General features: G+C 28.1%; 1 protein-coding gene across 1 annotated transcript; it reads right to left on the bottom strand.

Moving 5' to 3' along the window:
• Positions 1-18,363: 18,363 nt before the first annotated feature.
• Positions 18,364-18,941, bottom strand: LOC111407497. The gene has a single exon (XM_023037008.1). It carries the CDS (start codon positions 18,873-18,875, stop codon positions 18,504-18,506), a length of 372 nt encoding a protein of 123 aa, XP_022892776.1. The 5' UTR covers positions 18,876-18,941; the 3' UTR covers positions 18,364-18,503.
• Positions 18,942-19,925: the final 984 nt, after the last annotated feature.

Here is a 19,925-nt window from a genome sequence, read left to right as displayed (position 1 = left end):
TAATATTTTTACTTATAAGAGTGGTTGAGCGCAGAGTGAAGAGATGAGAGTTGGTGGGAGGTATGGAAAGTTACGTATTTCAGTAAATTTAAATTGCCTCTTTTATATTGTAATAAAAATATATCCAACATGTAAGATAAACGACGTCGTTTTTACTCTCTCACTTAAAAAAAAATTACTACAGTGTAACAAAATGAAAGAATCTACTACTGCCTTTACAGTACCTCCAAGATTACCCTTTTTTTTTTATAGTAGGGATAAATAGTTTTTGAATAAATCTATAAAATTAGTGTTTATTTTCTTGGACAGAAATGTTGTAGCGGTAAATTGTTAGCTTTGTATGCGGGAGGCATGAAGTTCGATTCTCCTAACCTCCACTTATTCTTATAATTTTTAACACAATAAATAATAACTAAACAATTCTATATTATTAGTTTTTATTACTAAAATAATCTCTTTAAGAAATTTGTCAACTCAAATTATTATTTCATAATATATATATTTTACCAATAGATTTTATCAATTTATTTTTTAAAATTCAAATTTGGACAATTTAAGTACTAGAGTTTGAAAAACACTTTTCTTTTCAAGGGTAAAAAATAGCTCTAAAAATTACTGTTTTAAAAATTTATTGACTTAAATTATTGTTTTAAAATATATACTTTTATTGTTAGACTTTATCAATTTAAAATTCAAATTTGGACAATTTAAGTACTGATCTTTATTTTTTTAAGTGATCGAAAAACATTTTTCATTTAGGAGGTAAAATATATCTCTAAAATTCATCGTTTTAAAAATTTTGGATGAGCTTCGTCTAAACTCAAAGCTTGTATTTATCATTTAATAACACTTTATGTATAAAATTTATCTTGTCTCGTTTAAGTTCATAAAAGTTTGAAACTTGATCATACATTCAAAAAATGTATTTTTATTCCTTATTATTTTGGATTGTATTAAATTATATCTTCATATGAATATAAATTTTAATATTTTAGAGCATTTATATATTGATTGAAGATTCTTTTAATGTAAATTAATTAAATATTAACAAACAATTTTGCTATATTGGACGATTGTTCAATGGTCGTCCGACGCTCCACCTAAACTCACTCGAGTGGCTGGATCCATCCCTGGGTGGCTTTCTTTTGGCCAACCCACAAACTTTACTCATTTCTCTTCGTCTATGTTGATGAAGATACTGCAAATAGACAAGTGGATGAAAATAAAAAAAAATCTTCAAAATTTTGAATTTACACCACTTTTTAGTTGATTTTTAGATCTGACCCACTCAAGAATCTTTCCAATACTAGAGCATGCTTGAATGAGGTTCTAAATTCTAACCGAGTGTATGCTTTCATTTTCTTCAATTTATTTTATTTTATTTTTTTCAAATAGACAAGTAGTAATTCCATTGATGGTTGATCACATGAGAAATGTCGAAGGAAAAAAAGGGGAAATACATGAAATTGACCCAAATAGGAGAGGCCATTTTCCAAAATGACCCTGACTTTTCCAAACATTTGAAACTATCTAAAATAACCTTAAACAAATATTAAAAACAACCTACTTCATAATTAAAATCTTCTATTTAAGTCCTTAAAAAATTAACAATTAATTTTTCTAAAAATTTGAAAAAATTATTAATGAATAATTATAAAATGGAAAAATCCAAATATAAGAGAGGACCATATAATATAAAAAAGGTTGTTAAAAATAAAAAAGAAATTAAGTTTGAAAAAGAAATTGATAAGATAGGATATCGAGAACAATTATACGCATCACAAGAAATATTAAAATGTTTAAAAGAAAACTTATTAGAAAATTTTGCTAAAGAAATTGTACGATCAATAATCATAAAAGATATACAAGATATCATAGATAAATTAGAAAAAAGGAAGAAAAATATCTCAAAATACGATATGCCCTTTAGAATAGACATAGATATGATAATAGATATTGATATTATAAATTCTCAGACATTACTAGATTTTGAAGAATTACTTAAAAATTTATGATAAGACCAATAAAAAATAGATTACCACAAGCATATAAAAAATTAGTTTTTAACCTTACATTAAGATTTTATATACGCTTAATAACAAATAAATTAACTAAAACAAAAATAAAAGAATTTTTAGAATATTAGATTTGTGATTATTAGATTATTGGATTTTTGTTCGCTCATAGTAGCACCCATCCCGTTGGTATCAGAGCCAGAGAGATCATGAGAAAGTATATAAAAATAAATTACCTAAAAGATATTGAAAATAAATAAAATTTATGATTTTAGAAATTATTGAAACTTATAAAAATAGATTAAGGTATCAGGTAAAATATAGTTCTAATATAGAAGAAGATAATATAGTTTGAACATATAGTAAAGACATAAAAGAAGTATTAGAAATTTTTAGAGTAATTAAAAATTTTCCTTTAGAACTAAAATAAAAAATAATTAAAAAGATATTATTTGAAGAATATATATATATATATATATTAGGAAGAATCCAGAGTGAAATAGATTTCATAGTAATTTCAAAAAAAAAATATTATGGAAATCATAAAAATAAATAATTATTATCAATGTATTGAAGAAAGAGGATGTTATATATTTTTCAACCCTATCCCTAATAAATTAAAAATAATAACATTACATGTAACTAGAAATTTACCTAGAGAAATAAAGGAACAAATATTACATAAATTAATTGTAGGAGTTATCAAAGATAGACGTACATATGAAATAATTATCGAAGTATTTGAAAATGAATTATACCATAGAGAAATATTTGAATTATCATAAAAATATAATGGAAGAAACTAAAAATATTTTAGAAAGAAAGTTAAGAAGAATAAGATTAATAAATAATAAAATTTTAGATGAATTATTAATACCTGGAGATATAACTAAAACTCAAGAAAAATAAATATTAAAATTAAAATAAGAAAGATATAAAGAAAAAGCAAGATATTATGAAAAATTAAAATAACTAACAAATATTGAAGTGATAAAACAAAAGTATGATAAAATGATAAGAGATTGTAAAAACGTTGAGTATATAACATTTTATTATTGTCAATCAAAAAATCGATAAAAGAAAATGTCAATCAGTGATCATATGGAAGAATTAAAATATTTAATAAGAACATTAATAAATGATGTACAAGAAAATAAAGAATGAAATAAAAGAAGCAAGAAATGATATAAATATATTGAAACTTGAAGTCAGAAAATTAAAAGAAAATGAAGAAAAAAATAATAGAATAGATAAAAAATTTATAGAAAAAGAAATAACCAAAATAGGGAAAAAACATATTGAAAGAAAAAATATAATAATAGAAACAAGAAGCATGGATGATGAGTTTAGAAAAAATATATAACCTAAAATAATAGAAGAAGAGGAATCTAGAGAAAAAATGTTAGGTAAACAAAAAATTGAAGAAAATCAAGACAAAGAAGATGAATGAAGAATTAGATCTACTTATAGATAATTTGATCATTTAAGTTTAGAAAGTATAGATGATGAATACCAAATCTTAATGAATACTGGAGGAGGACATAATCCCGTAGGAACCTCTAAACAAGAATCAATAGAACCAGATGAAAGTTATGCGCCGATGTATAATAAACCATATAGACAATTTTATGATAAAATAAGAGATAAACAACCGACCAAAAGAAATAAATATAGTAATAGATTTGAATTAAATAATAATTATGATGAACTTTTTAACCATGGAGGAACAAAATTAGACTTAGATTGCAAAATAGATACTAAGAAAGCCTTAATAACTTAAGCAGACTCAATGATATTATTCTTTTATATAATAAAGATGATACATGAGAAAATACCGAAAGGAGAATAGATTTTTTAATTGCATCTTCTGAAGGAAATGTTAGAAATTGATGGGAAGGAATTAGTAGTGATACAAAATCATTAATAAAAAGAAATGTACAAATAGAAATAATAAAGTCAGATAAACTAGGAATAGAAAGATTAGTAGAATATATTGCAGATGAATTCTTAGGAGAAAATTGGTTAAGAAATTATGAAGAAGAAGCAATACGAGAAAAAGATTATGCAAGAGTTAAGTTAATTAATTTAACAATTTGTGATATGTGTAAAATTAAAAAATATACTTGTGAATTCAAGGAATACTATTATACTCAATTTTATAGTAATGAGAATCAAGAAGTATATCAAGATATGTATTATAATAAATTATCGGGTTCATGGGGCATATATTTTAAAATAGAATTTGAAAAATATATTAAAGAAAATATAGGAATACTTAGAACATTAAGATGAAGAATAAAATTCTTGTTTGAAAGACTTGCATATATATGTCAACAAAGACAATTACTGAAAAAATCAGGAAAATTAACTAGAATATGTTGTGAAGATATGAAAAAACCTACAAGATATGGATGTAATTCTGAAAAAAGAAATAAAAGAAAATATAAAAACAGAGAGTTTAAAAAATACAAAAACTTTAAGAAAAAATACATAAAACTTGGAAGGAAATATTATAAAAGGAAAAATAATATACAGAAAAATAAACCTTATAAGAAAGATAAAAAACAATGTAAGTGTTGAAATTGTGGAGAAATAAGCCATATAAGTACTGACTGCACAAAGAAAAAAGTGAGAATATTATAAAAGGATTATTTTGAAATAGAAAGTGAATTAAGTGAAATATCTGATATTGAACATTACAATAATCAGGAAGTATTTATAAGTGAAGCAGATTCAGAAGATTATGGATCAGAATCTGAATAGAGAAATTGAAGAAATAGAAAATAATAATATAGAAATCCAAGAATATGAGGGAATAGAAAGTTATGGATTAAAAGTAACTCTTGATAATAATAAATTTAAGAAAATACAAAAGTTATCCTTAGATTTGAAAATAGGAAAATGGGAAATTCTAGATAGAATATGGAGAAGAGAAAGAATAGCAATAAATTAATACCATAAGATTGAAAAAACTATAGATGTTAGGACTACTCAAGGAACACATAAAATAAACATTTTAACAAAAAAATACAGTATCAGAATTATTATCAAAAATAAGTAAAAAACATAGTGAAAAGATCCAATATGTTTATTTAGTAGGAATACAAATAATGTTTAAATCCTTATTTAGGGAAGGAATAGATTCACCATTAACTATAAGTTTACATGATGGAAGAATTATAAATCTGGAAGATGGTCATTTAGGAACTATAGAAGGAAATTTAGCATATCAAAAGTTAATATTTACTTGTTACCCAAAATATTGTGTCTCATTGAAAGATAAAAACTTTAATGAAGTTTTAGGATTACATTTCAAATTACATAGAACCGATATAATGGAACTAGGAGATCAAATTATGACTATAGATATAGAGCATTATACACATTTACTAATTCTAATTATGGGAATATTTATTCTAATAAACCATATATAGAAATTCATAAGGAATGTAAGAATATTAGTAAAATAGTGGAACCAAACAAACAAATAAATCTTATCCCAGAAGAATATGAATTTAATATAACTAAAAATAAGTCTGAAATAATAGAGTTAAGAGAAGAAGAAAATTATAAAATAACATTTCATAATGGAAGGTTGATAAAGAAATCAAAAAGCCTTAGACTACCTAATAAAAAAGAATATTTAGGAGAAACAAGTGGTATAAAAGAAATAAAACCTATTGGAAATATGAAAATAGAAGGAAAATATTTCAATGATAGAAGGTATATAAAAGGACCAAATATATTGATAGATACAGGAGCTGGTGAATGTCATATGGCTGCAAATAAAAATGAAGGATTAATGACTTATAAGATATAATCATATGAATACAGGAATTTTGATGGACAACTATATATTACAGAATTAAAGGTAAAGGTGCCAATAAAAATAGGTGAAATTGATCTTTTAGTACCATGTTATTTGGATGAAAGAATGGATATTGAACCCCATATATTATTAGGAATGAGTTTCTTAAATAGATTAGAAGATTATAGTATAAAAAGAGAAGGATTATATATAACTCATAAAGGACAAACTACATTATGTAAAATAGGAAGTGGATGAATAATCAAATAAGTTTTCCACTAGCAGTTTATATACAAGTTACTATAGTAGAAACAAATGTAACAACTTGTACCTTAATTGATACAGGAAGTGATATAACAATTTTTAAAAATTTCTTAATAATATCATGGAGTAAAAACAGTAAAATAAAAATAACATGAGTGACTGGATACTCAAATAATTGATAGTGCTGAAAAAGTTAATATAATATTTGGTAGTAAACAAGTCATAATAAATAAAGTATATAATTATAATAAGTTAGAATGTGATATATTATTAGGAAATGATTTTATCCAACAATTTCAATGTTATAAACAAAATAATTACATGATAATGTTACAAATACCTTGTGCACATCTATTAAAAATACTAAGAGAGTTTAGACCCTACAGAGTTCAGCCAGCCCAGCATGGTGATAAATGGGAAAAACGACCAATAGTACAAGATGAATTAAAAAATAAAAAAACTATCATATAAAAAGATCCTAAAAATAGAAATAGAGATAAGTATGGAAAAAATCATAGAACAATTAGAAAAAATTTATGGAGAAAACCCATTATTATTTTGGAAATCATATCATCCTAAAGCTAAAATAGAATTATCAGAAAATGTTATAATAAGATTTAGACCAATGATGTATACCTTACAGGATATGCAAGAATTTAAAACTCCGATAAAAGAACTATTAGAACAAAAGCTAATTAGACCCAGTAATGGACCTCATAGTAGTCCAGCTTTTATGGTTATGAAATATTTTGAGCAGATTAGAGGAAAAGCTAGAATGGTAATAAACTATAAGGAATTAAATAAATATACTAAATTTGATGGTTGCTTTTTACCAAATAAAGAAGTCCTAATAAATCTTGCAAAAGGAAAACAATATTATTCCAAATTTGATTGTAAATCAGGATTTTGACAAATAAAAATGGAAGAAGACAGTATACAATATACAGCTTTTAGTACACATCAAGGAAAATATGAATGGTTAGTTATGTCATTTGGTTTAAAAATGCACCACAAATATTTCAAAGAAAAATTGATAATATTTTCAAAAAGTATAATGATTTTCTTATTGTTTATATAGATGATATATTAATATGCTCTAATAATAAAAAGGAACATAGGAATCATTTATTACAATTCATAAATGAATGCAAAAAAGAAGGAATTGTACTTTTTAAAAAGAAATCTATAATTGAGAAACAAGAAATAGATTTTCTGGGATTATCAATAGATAGAAAAGGAATAAAATTACAAACTCATATATCTAAAAAGATAGAAAGCTTTCCAGATGAATTAAAATCCAAAGAACAAATACAAAATTTTTTAGGATGTCTAAACTATGTTGAAGGATTTATTGAAAATCTCTAAAAAAAGAGACATAAGATACAAATTCTACTTAGAAAAATAAATACTAAAGGTTGGAATAAAGAATATACTGAAATTGTTAAAGCATTAAAAGAAGAATGTAAAAATTTACCAAAACTAAGATTACCAGATGAAAAAGATAATTTAATTGTTAATACTGATGCCTCGGATAAATATTGGGCAGTTATAGTAAAAACAAATTTAAATGAAATATGCAGATATTCAAGTGGAATTTTTAACCAAACAGAAATAAATTATACTACTCATGAAAGAGAATTGTTAGCAATTATTAGAGGAATAAAAAAGTTTTCATTATTCCTTTTATCTAAAAAATTTATTGTTGAAACTGATAATTCTCAAGTTGCAGGACTTATTAGAAATAAATTACCTATGGAACCTCAATATAAAAGGTTACACAGATGGCAAGTATATTTATCATTCTACAATTTTGATATTGTTCATATTAAAGGAATAAATAATTATCTTGCAAATTTTTTGAGTAGGAATATTGAATTCGGAGATGGATAATATCAAAAATTCATTAATAGACGTCAACAGACAAATGAAATTCCTCATAGAAGAATCAGAACATATGAAAATTGGAATTGAGCAATTAGAGCAATGGCAGAATCTATCCAACAAAATGTCAAATTTTTGGTGGAAATCTCTAATTCTCATTCCAAATATACCAAAGAATTGAATGACAAAATTGTTGATATTACTTCACAATTTGAGTCATTAAATACCAAACAGGAAATACCAATTGATACAATTTCAAAAATACAAACAGGTACACAGTCAGGAAGCAGCGGTGGACCCAGCAATATCAAAAGAGATATAGCAAGTCCCCGGAAGGTGACTATAAAAAATGGCGATGAACATACAAAAGTTATCAGAATCAAAACTGATGAAGATGATGATACCCCTTTATCATTAAAAGAAGAAGAATATAGATCATTTGCCAAAATTGTTTATGAATTGGAAGAAAATGAATCATATTTTATTGTATCGGGAGATCATGTTTATCCTAGATTAATAATTACCAAAGATGCAGACCCTTTCATGGTCAAAATGGCAGCAGATTATGGATTTCTGGATTTGATCTATCCAGAAAAAGATTTAAAAGAAATTGATAAATTTGATGATATATTCAGGGCAGAAGTTTCAAAATTTGCCCAAGGGAGATCAATTTATATCAAATTTTATTCAATAAGTCCAGAAATTGATGGAAGGATATACTATCCTGCCGAACATATTATCACAATTGGATATGTTGGCCGAGATTTCCAGATTGAAGTTGGCCGAAATAATAAACCATTGCCTAAAATAATAAATCATGGATAAAATTCCGAAGAGTTTTGGGGATGAAAGTTCTTTACAACATTGCAAAGAACTTATATGATAAAAAAATTCAGATGCTTGTGCCAATATGAACGATGGACACTCCTTACGAATAATGGAAAAGAAAAATCTACTATTTTAAAAGAATATATCTAGAAATTTGATACTCATCAAATTAATGGAAGTCCTACAACAATTCAAGAATCATGCAGATTGAGGGAGTGTCCCACATGCAGACAAGATTAAAAGATTGATTTTTCAAGATAAAAGATGAATGGAGAAAAATAAAAGGGGACCTACCACTACCAAAGCATCTAGCCAACTGCATATAGAGCCAAAGATGGAGAGGCAATAATAGAGGAAAAGATGCCCCTTTGATGAAAAAGCAAAAAACGCATGTGAAAATGTAGACCCCAGGAGGAAAAGAATAGAGAAGCATGTGAGCCTTTCTTCAAATTCTGATGTATGCAATGATGTAATAGACCAATAATAGTAAGTTTGAGTCATGTATAAATAGAGGTCTTTGGGAGAGAATGGATCATCTCGAGTCAGAAACCATTCTCTTTCTTTAAACTTTGTTTAAAACCAGTTTTTCTGGAAACCCCTTGTATACAATAGAAACCTTGTATAAATCATTATATAAATAAAATTTTAATCTTTTGATATCAGAAAATATGAGTTTCTAAACTTCTTATCCCATAGATTCTTGACAGATTGAAGAAGATAATCTCTTTCTTACTTTAACAAAGAGAGAATTTTCTTTACTTAAGATCCTTATTCTTAATTCTAAGAAAAGATACAGTGAGGGCAAGAAGTTGAAATAGCAGAATTTCCATTGAGGCAAAAGGCCGTTTGAGGGAGCAGTTTGTAGATTCAGAGCTTGAAGGTCACTCGGTTCTAAGAATACAGATTTAAGATCAAAAGTAAGGTAAAATAATTGTCTTTGTTAAATTTAGAAAGAATTCTTCTAATATCTTGAAAGAATCGTAGGGATTATTACTTATCATGTTTGTAAAAATTTATCTATCATGTTATTATTATCATAAAGCTTGTAAGGACTTATCTATATGATGCCAGGCTATACAATCAAGGGATTAGATAATCTGTTAGAAAGATTATTAGAAAAAATAAAAAGTTTTTTTTCTCAACTAGAAACTATGGATATATCGTCTAGGGAATATGATAATCTTAAAGAATTATATGACAATATTTATTACAGATTATGCTAATTTATTAGATCAAAGGATGGAACTATATATTAAAATTTGAAATGAAAGAAATAAAAGAATTTTGAAACTATCCCAATAAATCAGGATATTTTGTGCAAAATATGACAAGTCATTTCATTAAGGGTATTATAGACATTTTGACAAGAATGAATAGTGATAGGCCATTTAGAAAAATCCCCCGAAAAAAAAGAAGGAAAAGAGAATGACATCATTCTCAGTAAATACCATATGGCGAGTCCTCTCCGACTGCTCGACGTTAATATATTAGTTTGGTCTACTTATGTTGAATGTCCTGCTTCTTGTTCTCTTATCTACCAATATTTAGTTTGTGGGGCTTATTTTATGTTATCTTCTACATTGATGTGTTGAATATGTTCACATTAGCATAACCAGTTAGACTCAGTACCCAAATAAACAATTATCCATTCCAATTAATTGATCAAATCATACGCATATACTCATTAATCATCACAACTATGAGCACAAAACCCTCAATTGAGTGAAGTGTTGAACTGCTGTTGAACCATATTCATCAATCATCCATTACAATTGTCTACAAAAATTAAATTTAGATTGTAATTCAAACTTGCACATTTCTTTTTCTTATATTTATAATTTTCTCAAATTTCAACTAAATTTTCAAGTTAATTTATCCAAAAAAAATTTTAAGTCTTGGCAATTATTTAATCTACTCTATTGATACTTGTGTTATTTTGTTCTACTTTGTGTTGTGTTCCCTTAAATCTTTCATGGACTATATTTTTTGTTTATTTGCATCTAATTTCCTAATTAATTATATATTTTTTAACTTAATATCTAGATTTTACTGTTAATTGCTAGAATAATATGGTGGATTACTTAAATGGTTGTTTTGAATAATTGACCAATGAGTTTTTCGACATATTACTTTGAAAATTGAATAAAAATATGTAAAAGATTGTCCTTTAAATTGCTAAAGATGTATTAGCTATTCAAATATTCAGAACTGAGCCTACATTCCCTATTAGTGTCTGATTCTTGATTTTTTGGGAGTTCGTTGAATGCCTATATAATTGATGCGATGATATGTCATACAAATTGGTTGCATAGTAACAAGAAATAAATAGTGATTGGTCAATATTTGGATGATGTAAAAGCATTAGATGATCCACAAAATGTTATAGAATATATCATCGTATTTGATATTTTTGATTCATTTTCTTTTATTATTTGTTATATTTGTTTCATATCATTTAATTATAATCAACGACTTCATGTATTATATTTTTATTTTTCTGGGGAAAATAAACATATGTTAAAATTGTCGATGTTGCGCCACTTATTTCGACTGAGGTTAAAATGTATCTATAATATTGTTAGAACTTTGGTTTGTAATACTTTTTTTATGGAAATTATGTATTTTTCCCTTAATTAAAAAGTAAGGGTATCAGCATTCACACTCTAACTGGGCTGGCCCACAAGATCTAGGCCATAGCAAAGCAAAGTCCAAGTCCAAGTCAAGTCTGTCTATTAATAATAATTATTTTTAGGCCATTAGTTGTTTTATCACTTAACGCTGTTTGTCACCTTTAAAACAGAACTTTTTAATTTTTATACTTTTTTTAGTCACATATTTACACAATAAAATATTTTACACTTAAATTCAATTTTTTTTTATTATCTATTTTTAACCGCACATTCTTCAAAAAATAATTATTCAAAACTCCTTTATTTTTTAAAATAATGATCATCAAGCAAGGGCTTGATTATACTGTCCAATGAATCTTCCCCATTATGAATGGGACCAGTTATTAATTTCAGACTACGAATGGACATAAATTACTTCGACAATCTTGAATTACAATCTTTTGTCAAAACAATCCACTTGAATATCAATTCTTAAATTATCGAACGTCCATTTCCATTCGTAAATCTCCAACTACATTGATAATTGGTCATCACATTAATTTTATTTTGTCGGCAATTTGGCCGCCCCATAGATCTTATTGAGAAAAAATAATAATAATAATAAATAAATAAATAGAGAAACAATGATAATAAAAATACTTAAATCCTTCATATATAAAAGAGCGAATGAATGAGCTGGACAAGTATCAAAAATATACATCATTCTGTACAGATTTTCCTCTTTTATTTTCATTTTTTTTAATAAAAAATTAGTAAAATCACGATTTTTCAGCACAATCATGCATTCACCTTTTCTCAATTCACGTCATCCTTTCTCTATTTTCCTACATTACCGATCAGGCCTCTTCAACAAATCCGTCATTCTAAACGAGGAGTTAAAAATTTTGGGCATTAAATTTACCCCTCTTAAAGAAAGCATCAAAGAAACTGTCGAAAGCTTGAAGGAGAAGAATTTTTTTGAAGGCTCGTCTGTAAATTGAGTGTTCAGTGTTCTGGGTTCCTCCAAAAATTTACTGAATAATACATAAATGTTGTTTATCAATTACTAAGTGTGTGTTGTGTGTAAAAAAAATCAAAGCTTTTACCTCCTTATTTTGCTGATTTTCTTCATTTTCATCTGATTTTGAATTAATTATCATTTTCTTAAATTTTCGTTTGATTATCGTGTTTCGTTTTAGGTTTACATAAACGGCCATGGTATTAGTTTTGTTCAAAGATAGCTTCGAGATGATAGTGAATTTTAGCTTCTGAGATAATTTTGTAAGAACTATGCTATTGAAATTAATTTCCCTTGGAAATTATTCAGCATAAAGAGGAATAGCGAGAAGTGCTTGTAAATTTCACACTTTCTTTTCATACTAAAGGGATATAGAAGACCAATCCTAGAGATTGAATAGTGATCATTGGACGGGATCAGGAGAAAGGGGTAGACGCTGGAGTTTTCTGTTGGTTTTGGATGGACTCAAAGAGAGAGATTTGTTTGGGGTAAGATTCGTCTCTAGAGTAATTAGTCTAATACCTAGGTCTGTGCTCTTCTCCCACTTCATTTTAAATTTTAAAAACTCTTTTTCTTTTTTTTTTCTTTTTTGCACATTTCATTTGTTTTAGGAAAACGTGTGTCTTCTTAGGTTTAGAAATGGTGAAAATTTTGTGGTTTTTTTTTTTTTTGCATGTTTTGTAAGGTAAATTGGATGACAGTGTTAATAAAGAAAAAGAAGAATTTGTAATTTTGTTTAAGTGCGATGACCTTTGTAGGATTTAGAAAAGCACGGAAAGGCATGCCTCTCCGCTTCATGCAGCACAAAGAGTGCACACTCACAGCGCGAAGAGGTAGTATGCCTCTTTGCAAAGTGCGATATTTTTCTTCTTTCTTTAAGTTAGGAACTCCAATTTCTCGATTTTTGGAAAATTTCTGAGGTTCTCCATTGTTTGTAAAATTTTAGTCAAATTTGGTTGGAAACGTGTCAATGAACAAAAATCAACGGTTTTGTTGATGATGTGGGGCCAACTTGGGAAAATTCCTTTGTTTATGCATTGTTTCTTTTTTTTTAGTAAGTTTTGTTTTGGTTATATCTCGATAAATTTAAATCGGATTTGAATTCCATTCGTTGGAGGATAATCCTTAAGATTATGACTCTCAATTTTAATCATTATCTTGATTTAAAAAAATTTTCATCTCAAATATTAAGATGATTAATGAATATAATATGCACTTACATTTAACATTCACCAACAAACGTACAAGGCATGTTTTCCTCACTAGTACTTAGTAAAACTTTAAAGTTGGAGAAAAACTTGCAAAACATAAAAGATAATTATTGCACTATGTGAAAAATTACTATATAGTTACACAAAATCTCTTGCACCAAACCTCAAGTACACCTAGAGACACAATCACATCGAAACTTAAAACAATAAGGATATATTTGATTGCAAGTATAAAATTTACATGAAAAGAAAATGAATTCTATGCAATTGAAATGCTTAAATATTATTTAAATGAAAGTTGTCAATTAAATGTGTTTGATTGATTTAATTTTCAACCTAAAAAATGTTATACTTGTTTATTTTTTATTGGTGGGTAAATGAGAGAAAAGGTAATAGTGAATTATCTGAAAAATAAAAACCTACATTTTATGAAGAAAATATTTTCCCTATTTTCAAGGAAAATATGTTCATATGGCTAAAAGTTGAAAAATATCAATCAAACGGTACAAAAATAGGAATTTGGGTGAAAATAACATTTTTCGTGAAAAAACTAGCAATCAAACTTACTCTAAGCAATTTAAGAAATAAGATTAAATATTAGTTTTCTCCCCTTTTTTTATCTTCTTCTTCTTCTTCTTTTTTTTTTTTCATATTTACAGGGATGACAACTTGGTCGATAGAAATTTTCCAATCCCTGCGGACAGGGCTAAAATCTCTGTCTCGAATCAAGTACGAGGATAATTGTCTCGTCCACTATCCCGTCCTTATACTCATTAATAATTTTTTATGTAATTATATTTATATATATAGTGTAATATAAAATATAGAAAATACGCTAATGGACTAAACATTAAAAGATGAGGAAATTACATAAAAGCAGGTATTTAAAAATCACAGTTCATAATCAAGGTAAGAAGTTTATTTCTTCAAAAACCAGGTTTGTAACTATTATTATTTTTAATTTAAAAACTTATATTAATCAAACCCTAAAATCTTACCCAATTTAAACCAACCACAGGCAACGCTGCCTTCCCTCTCACACGTACAATCCAGGCGGCCGACTTCCACTGCACGCGCAGCAATCTGGCGCCCAATCATGCAGGCGACCACAGTGCTTGGACCGCCACTACGCGAAGCATCGCTGTCGATCACCTTCTCCAGGAGCTCTACGCGGCTGTGGTATCATCACTACAGAGCTTCGCCGATCACCTTTTCCGGGATTCCACCTTCTTCGCCATGTTCGTGCTTGGCTATCTGTGGCGGTGCTTGGATCTGAGAGTCTCTGCAACGAATTGTGCGCGGCCTCAGATCTTTGTCGCTGCGACGAACTGTGCGCGACCTCTGATCTTTGTCGCTGCAACGATGAAGACGGCTCCGACGAATTGACCATTGTTGTGAGGTGGTGAGCATAACTCTGGCGGTGGTTGTGTTTTTGTTGTGTTTGGTGGTGGAGGTGCTAGTGCTGGCAGCCGGCAGGGGTGATGTGAGTGGTGTTAGTGAGGGTGTGGGTTGGGTATTGTAGGTGGGTTTGGTGGTGGCAGTCGAGGTGGTTTCTGTCGAATGAGGTGATGGTTGGTGGCTGCGGTTGGCATTTGATTTGACCTGGGTCGTGGGTGTTTTTGTTGGTGTTGGTGGCGGTGGCGGTGGCGGTGGCGGTGGCAGTAGTAACGGGGACTGGTGGGGATTTTGTGTGGCATTGGTGATGGTGCCGGGTGAGGGGGTGAGGGTGGCTCGAGATTGGGTGTCTGTGACCAACTAATTTGGTCCCGTGACTGTAATCTGTGACCTTGAAATTCGATCAATTGTAATTAAAAAGTAATCTGTGACCATTAAATTTGAAAATATATGACTTGTGACCTATACAATTTTTGATATGTGACCTCGAAATTATCTGTGACCTACGAAGTTTTTGATTTGTGACCTCGAAAAAATCTGTGACCAATTAATTTGATGATATGTAATTAATAAAAAAATATGTGACCTATAATTATGTTCATGTGACTATTAATTGTATAAATGTGACCTCATTATATTTAATTAATAAAAAAATTAATTAACTAACTAAAACCTGATTTTTGCATTAGTTAAACTTAAAACATGGGTCTTGAACTGTGAATAGTTAAACCATGATTTGTGAATTCTTCCCTTAAAAGATGTACTATAAAAATGTAGAGTCCATTATCTTTTTAATATTTAATAATGATTAATTTAATTAAAAAATAAAAATATTACAAATGAGGACCGGAAGTTCTTCGCCTCACCCTGCCTTGTACATGACTGACCCGCATTATTTGTTACGGGGAGTGGAATCCCCACCCTAAACTAGTTCCGCTGTCATTCCCATTAAGTAAAAATATTACAAGTGAGGACCGAGTGAGCATGTATAATAGAGATTTCAAATTTAAACGAATCTATAGATTTTTTCTGTCACTTTGATTTGATCAAATCCTATTCGACTCTTGGGTGGGTTACGAAGAGGAAAGTGAGAGCTTCAAGATAGGGCCGAAAATTGAAGCCAAAATAGGAGAGAAGAAAGATATGATTTTTTGTAATTTTTATAATTTATTGGACTGATTTATATTTTTTCAAAATGTTTGGGAGTGTGATTGCAATTTGTGCTTTATTTTTCTTTTCTTTTTTGGTTTTATGTTTTAAATAAGAGTGTATAATAGTCATTTTACGTTCAAAAATAAGGAAAATAATGTTTTGCTCAACCAAATGTTGAAATAAGAACGAAAATGTCAAAAAATGAAAGGTATGGATATTTTCTACAATTAACATGAAAGGTAGGGACATTTTGTGCCAGTTACCCTAAAAACAAAATATAAAAATAAATTTTAATCATAACTATAATGTTCTAAGAAAGAAAAAGGAAAGAGAAATATTGAAAATAAATACATATTATTTTTTGTTTTTTTGGTGAAAATCTCCCAAAATCTTGTTTTTAATGAAAGATAAATTTTGAGATTTTATATGAGTACTTTTTGTTTAAAAGTTAGTATCTTAGATACTTTTATAAAAGTCTGGAAGCTATTGAAATTTGAATACTTCAAGACTTATAGAGACTTTTAAAAAGTTTTAATTGAATAGACCTTGACTTCTGGGGACTTTTAAAAGTCTGAATTGAATATATCAATACTTTTAGAGAGTCAAAAAAAAATCTGCATTGACCCAATAACTTTTTAACTTTTTAAATCTCAAAAAGTTATTAAAAGTCTCAATTAAATACACCATCTTAAAAATATAAAAAACCAAAACAAATTTTTCATAGAGTTGCAAATTATTCATATCGAGCTTGAACTTCCTTCTTCTTTTGCATTTCTTTAGTTTCGCTCTGAGATCTTCATTGAGCATAAATTGGAAGGTGTATTCTTTTTTCTTTTTTTTATTGCTCACCTAATCAGAGCTTTGAAGGTTCTTTTTCTCCTCTGTTTTAATTTCAGGAAAAAGTATTTATCAAATTCATCCATCTTTATGTTGATGATTTTAAAGGTTCTAGTTTTTTAATCAAATTTTATTCTTGCTTCAATTTTTAAAGTTCAAGTAATTGTAGCAATTATAATTTTGAGCAATATTATTTGAAAAAATTTAAAGAATATGTGTAACGTTTAAACAAGGCATTATTTTATTTATTAATTTAAAATATTAAAAATTGAAAAATGTATAATTATGCATATACTTGTCATGCTTGATGTTCACACGAAATGCATTATCGTATTTTAAAACTTTACCTAAAAATAGATTAAACAGTAGCTTAAACAGTAATAAAACAAGTTAACAATAAAAAGTAATTCAATTGTTGTAGTTTTGAAATTAAAATATTCCCTTCACTTCATATTAACTCTTTAAACCTCAATCACTTTAATGCATCATCTTCGATATTGAAAATGTGTTTTGTCCATTTATTAGCATGCACTACTGAGAGACTGAGAGTTGGTCCAAACTCCTACAAATTGTGACTGGGAAATTTTTCCAACGGGAAACATACTAATCGACCTACAAGTATGTGAACTCATGCGAGTTAACGATTAATTTTATGATGGTACTTTAAAGGATTCATGGCTCATAGAGACAGAGCATGTTTGAGGTGGTGTCATTTATTTGTAAGCATAAGCCATACCAAACATGCTCATAATCATGACTTCCAAAAACTTATTTTCTGTCTGAGCTCAGAAATTTACTTATAGTAAATAAGTATCATAACAAAATATTTTTTTATTAATTTAATTGAAAATAAGTCATGGCTATAGCTTAAAAATAAGTTTAAAAAAAAATACTTTTATTTAACTTTTTGTTTGCACTAGTAATTTAGATGAATTGCTTCGTCTCTTGCTTAAAAAAAATGCTTATTATAAAGCAATTATTAGTCTCTGTTTGGTGGGGATTAAAATTAGATTTTGATAAATATTGATGAAAAATATGGTTAAAAATTTTTGTAATGTATGAAATATGTAGTTATTGACTTAGATTAAAATCTGAATCTTGTCTGCACCAAACATGGACTTGGTATGCTGTCAAAATAAGTATCTTATTATTTTAATTTCGATTTTTTTAAATATTTTTTTTAAAAAAAAAAAACTTGCTTTCTAATATTTCCAAACATGCTTTAAGCTTAAGCCCAACATGCTCAAGCGGGTCGGCCCACCTCCAGGCTCCAACGATAGGAAGAGAAAAAGAGAAGTGGAAACAAATCCCTCAAAGAAGAAGAAGAGACGATCTCGCAGGCTCGCAGCACAAAACCAGAAAAGGGATATCATTTAATACAGTCCATATATTACATAAGGAAAATGCTTAAATTTTCCTCTTTTTTTTTTCTCTGTCTCTCTTTTCTTGAGGGATTTTTTGAGAAAAGAAAGAAAGAAGTTAAGGTTAAACAACTGCAACAGTGCCGGTTTGTAAAGGGTATTCTTGTGAGTTTGATGTCCTCTTCTTATCCTTATTTCTCAAGGCTGTCATCGATCCAGAGAGATTCCAGCTCTTCTCTCTGGCTTCATCGTTCTCTATTTGTTGTTGTCGACATTCTACACTGCAGAACGGTGTGTCCCCTCTGTACATGTAGATGTCTTTGTTTTCTCCCAGTCGTTTCTTACAAAGAAAACAAGCTTCCAAGAAATGGGGTTCAGATAAAGCAGTAATATTTGGCCTATAAATCGAAGAGTAGTGATGCTGGTTCATTGTAAGGGAGGCCAATCCATCATCTTTCTCTATGAAATAAGGCCTTCTACCAGCCAACTGATCCATGCTCCTTTTTTTCTTTGTAAGTTGGGAAGGAAATTTCAGAGAAATAATGTGGGGTGTTTAGGGGGGAATAATGTGGAATATAAAGAGAGAAAGTGTAAACTACGGCGGGGCGGTAGGCGGGTGGGTTCAGAATCTATTGGCCAGCAATACTTTTTGCATCATTGATTGCGTGGGAATTCGCTTTAGTGCCCTTCATTCTTCTTTTATTTACGTTACAACGAAAGCCAACGTCCTTTTTATTTATTTATTTATTATTATTTTTTTTTTTTTACTATTCACGAGTCTCAGGAGGATTTTTTTTATCAATGTCTTAAAAATCGATCCGAAAAGAGATTAAAAAATATACATTTACAAAAATTATCTATATACATTTTAAAGATTTAAGAAAATATAAGTTTCAATTAGAGGTTTTTTAAACATAATCAGACCAGTTTCGATCCCACTTCCCGATTGAACCGGCCGGGGCCGATCCGACTTTTAAAACATTATTTTTATGTTGAGTAAATTTTTTATGAAGTTTATGTTTGGTAACAAGTTCCCCTCTTAGCATAAAGCAAATATTTATTTTTCAATCTTTACTTTTCTACACTATTTTAACATTTTTATTTTTGTTATATTTAAATTATATTCTTTTCTTTCTTATATTATTTATTAAAGATATAAACTTTTTTCATATTTTTTACTCTAATGAGATTAATTTAATTAAAAATACCATTGCAATATTATTATAAAATTTTTATAATTATAAAAAAAATGTGATTTTCCATTTTTCTTTCTCTATCTCTTTTTTTTTTCAAATATGATTAAAACTTTATATCGAGACTACATAAATAATTTTTTTAAAAATAATTAATTGAAAATTCATTAAATATTCAAGTGAAATTAAACGTAGATGTCGCAGTCAAGGGGGAACTAGTTTCTTCGGGGTTGGCTTGACTTGTGTTAATACAAAGGGCCAAATGGTGGCGGTGGGATTCAAATCTATGTCATGACATATTTTTCTATGTAACGGTTCAAAAAAAATTAATAAATTATTAAGCCCCACCATTT

This window comes from Olea europaea, chromosome 13 (assembly GCF_002742605.1).
Source record: "Olea europaea var. sylvestris chromosome 13, O_europaea_v1, whole genome shotgun sequence".
In the NCBI taxonomy this organism is placed as follows: Eukaryota; Viridiplantae; Streptophyta; class Magnoliopsida; order Lamiales; family Oleaceae; genus Olea; species Olea europaea.
Note: the sequence above shows the minus strand (reverse complement) of the source record. Positions and strands in the feature narration are given on the sequence as shown.

Coding starts and splice junctions, on each gene's coding strand:
- LOC111407497 (XM_023037008.1), bottom strand. CDS start 18,875: ATGGATCAGTTGGCTGGTAGAAGGCCTTATTTCATAGAGAAAGATGAT.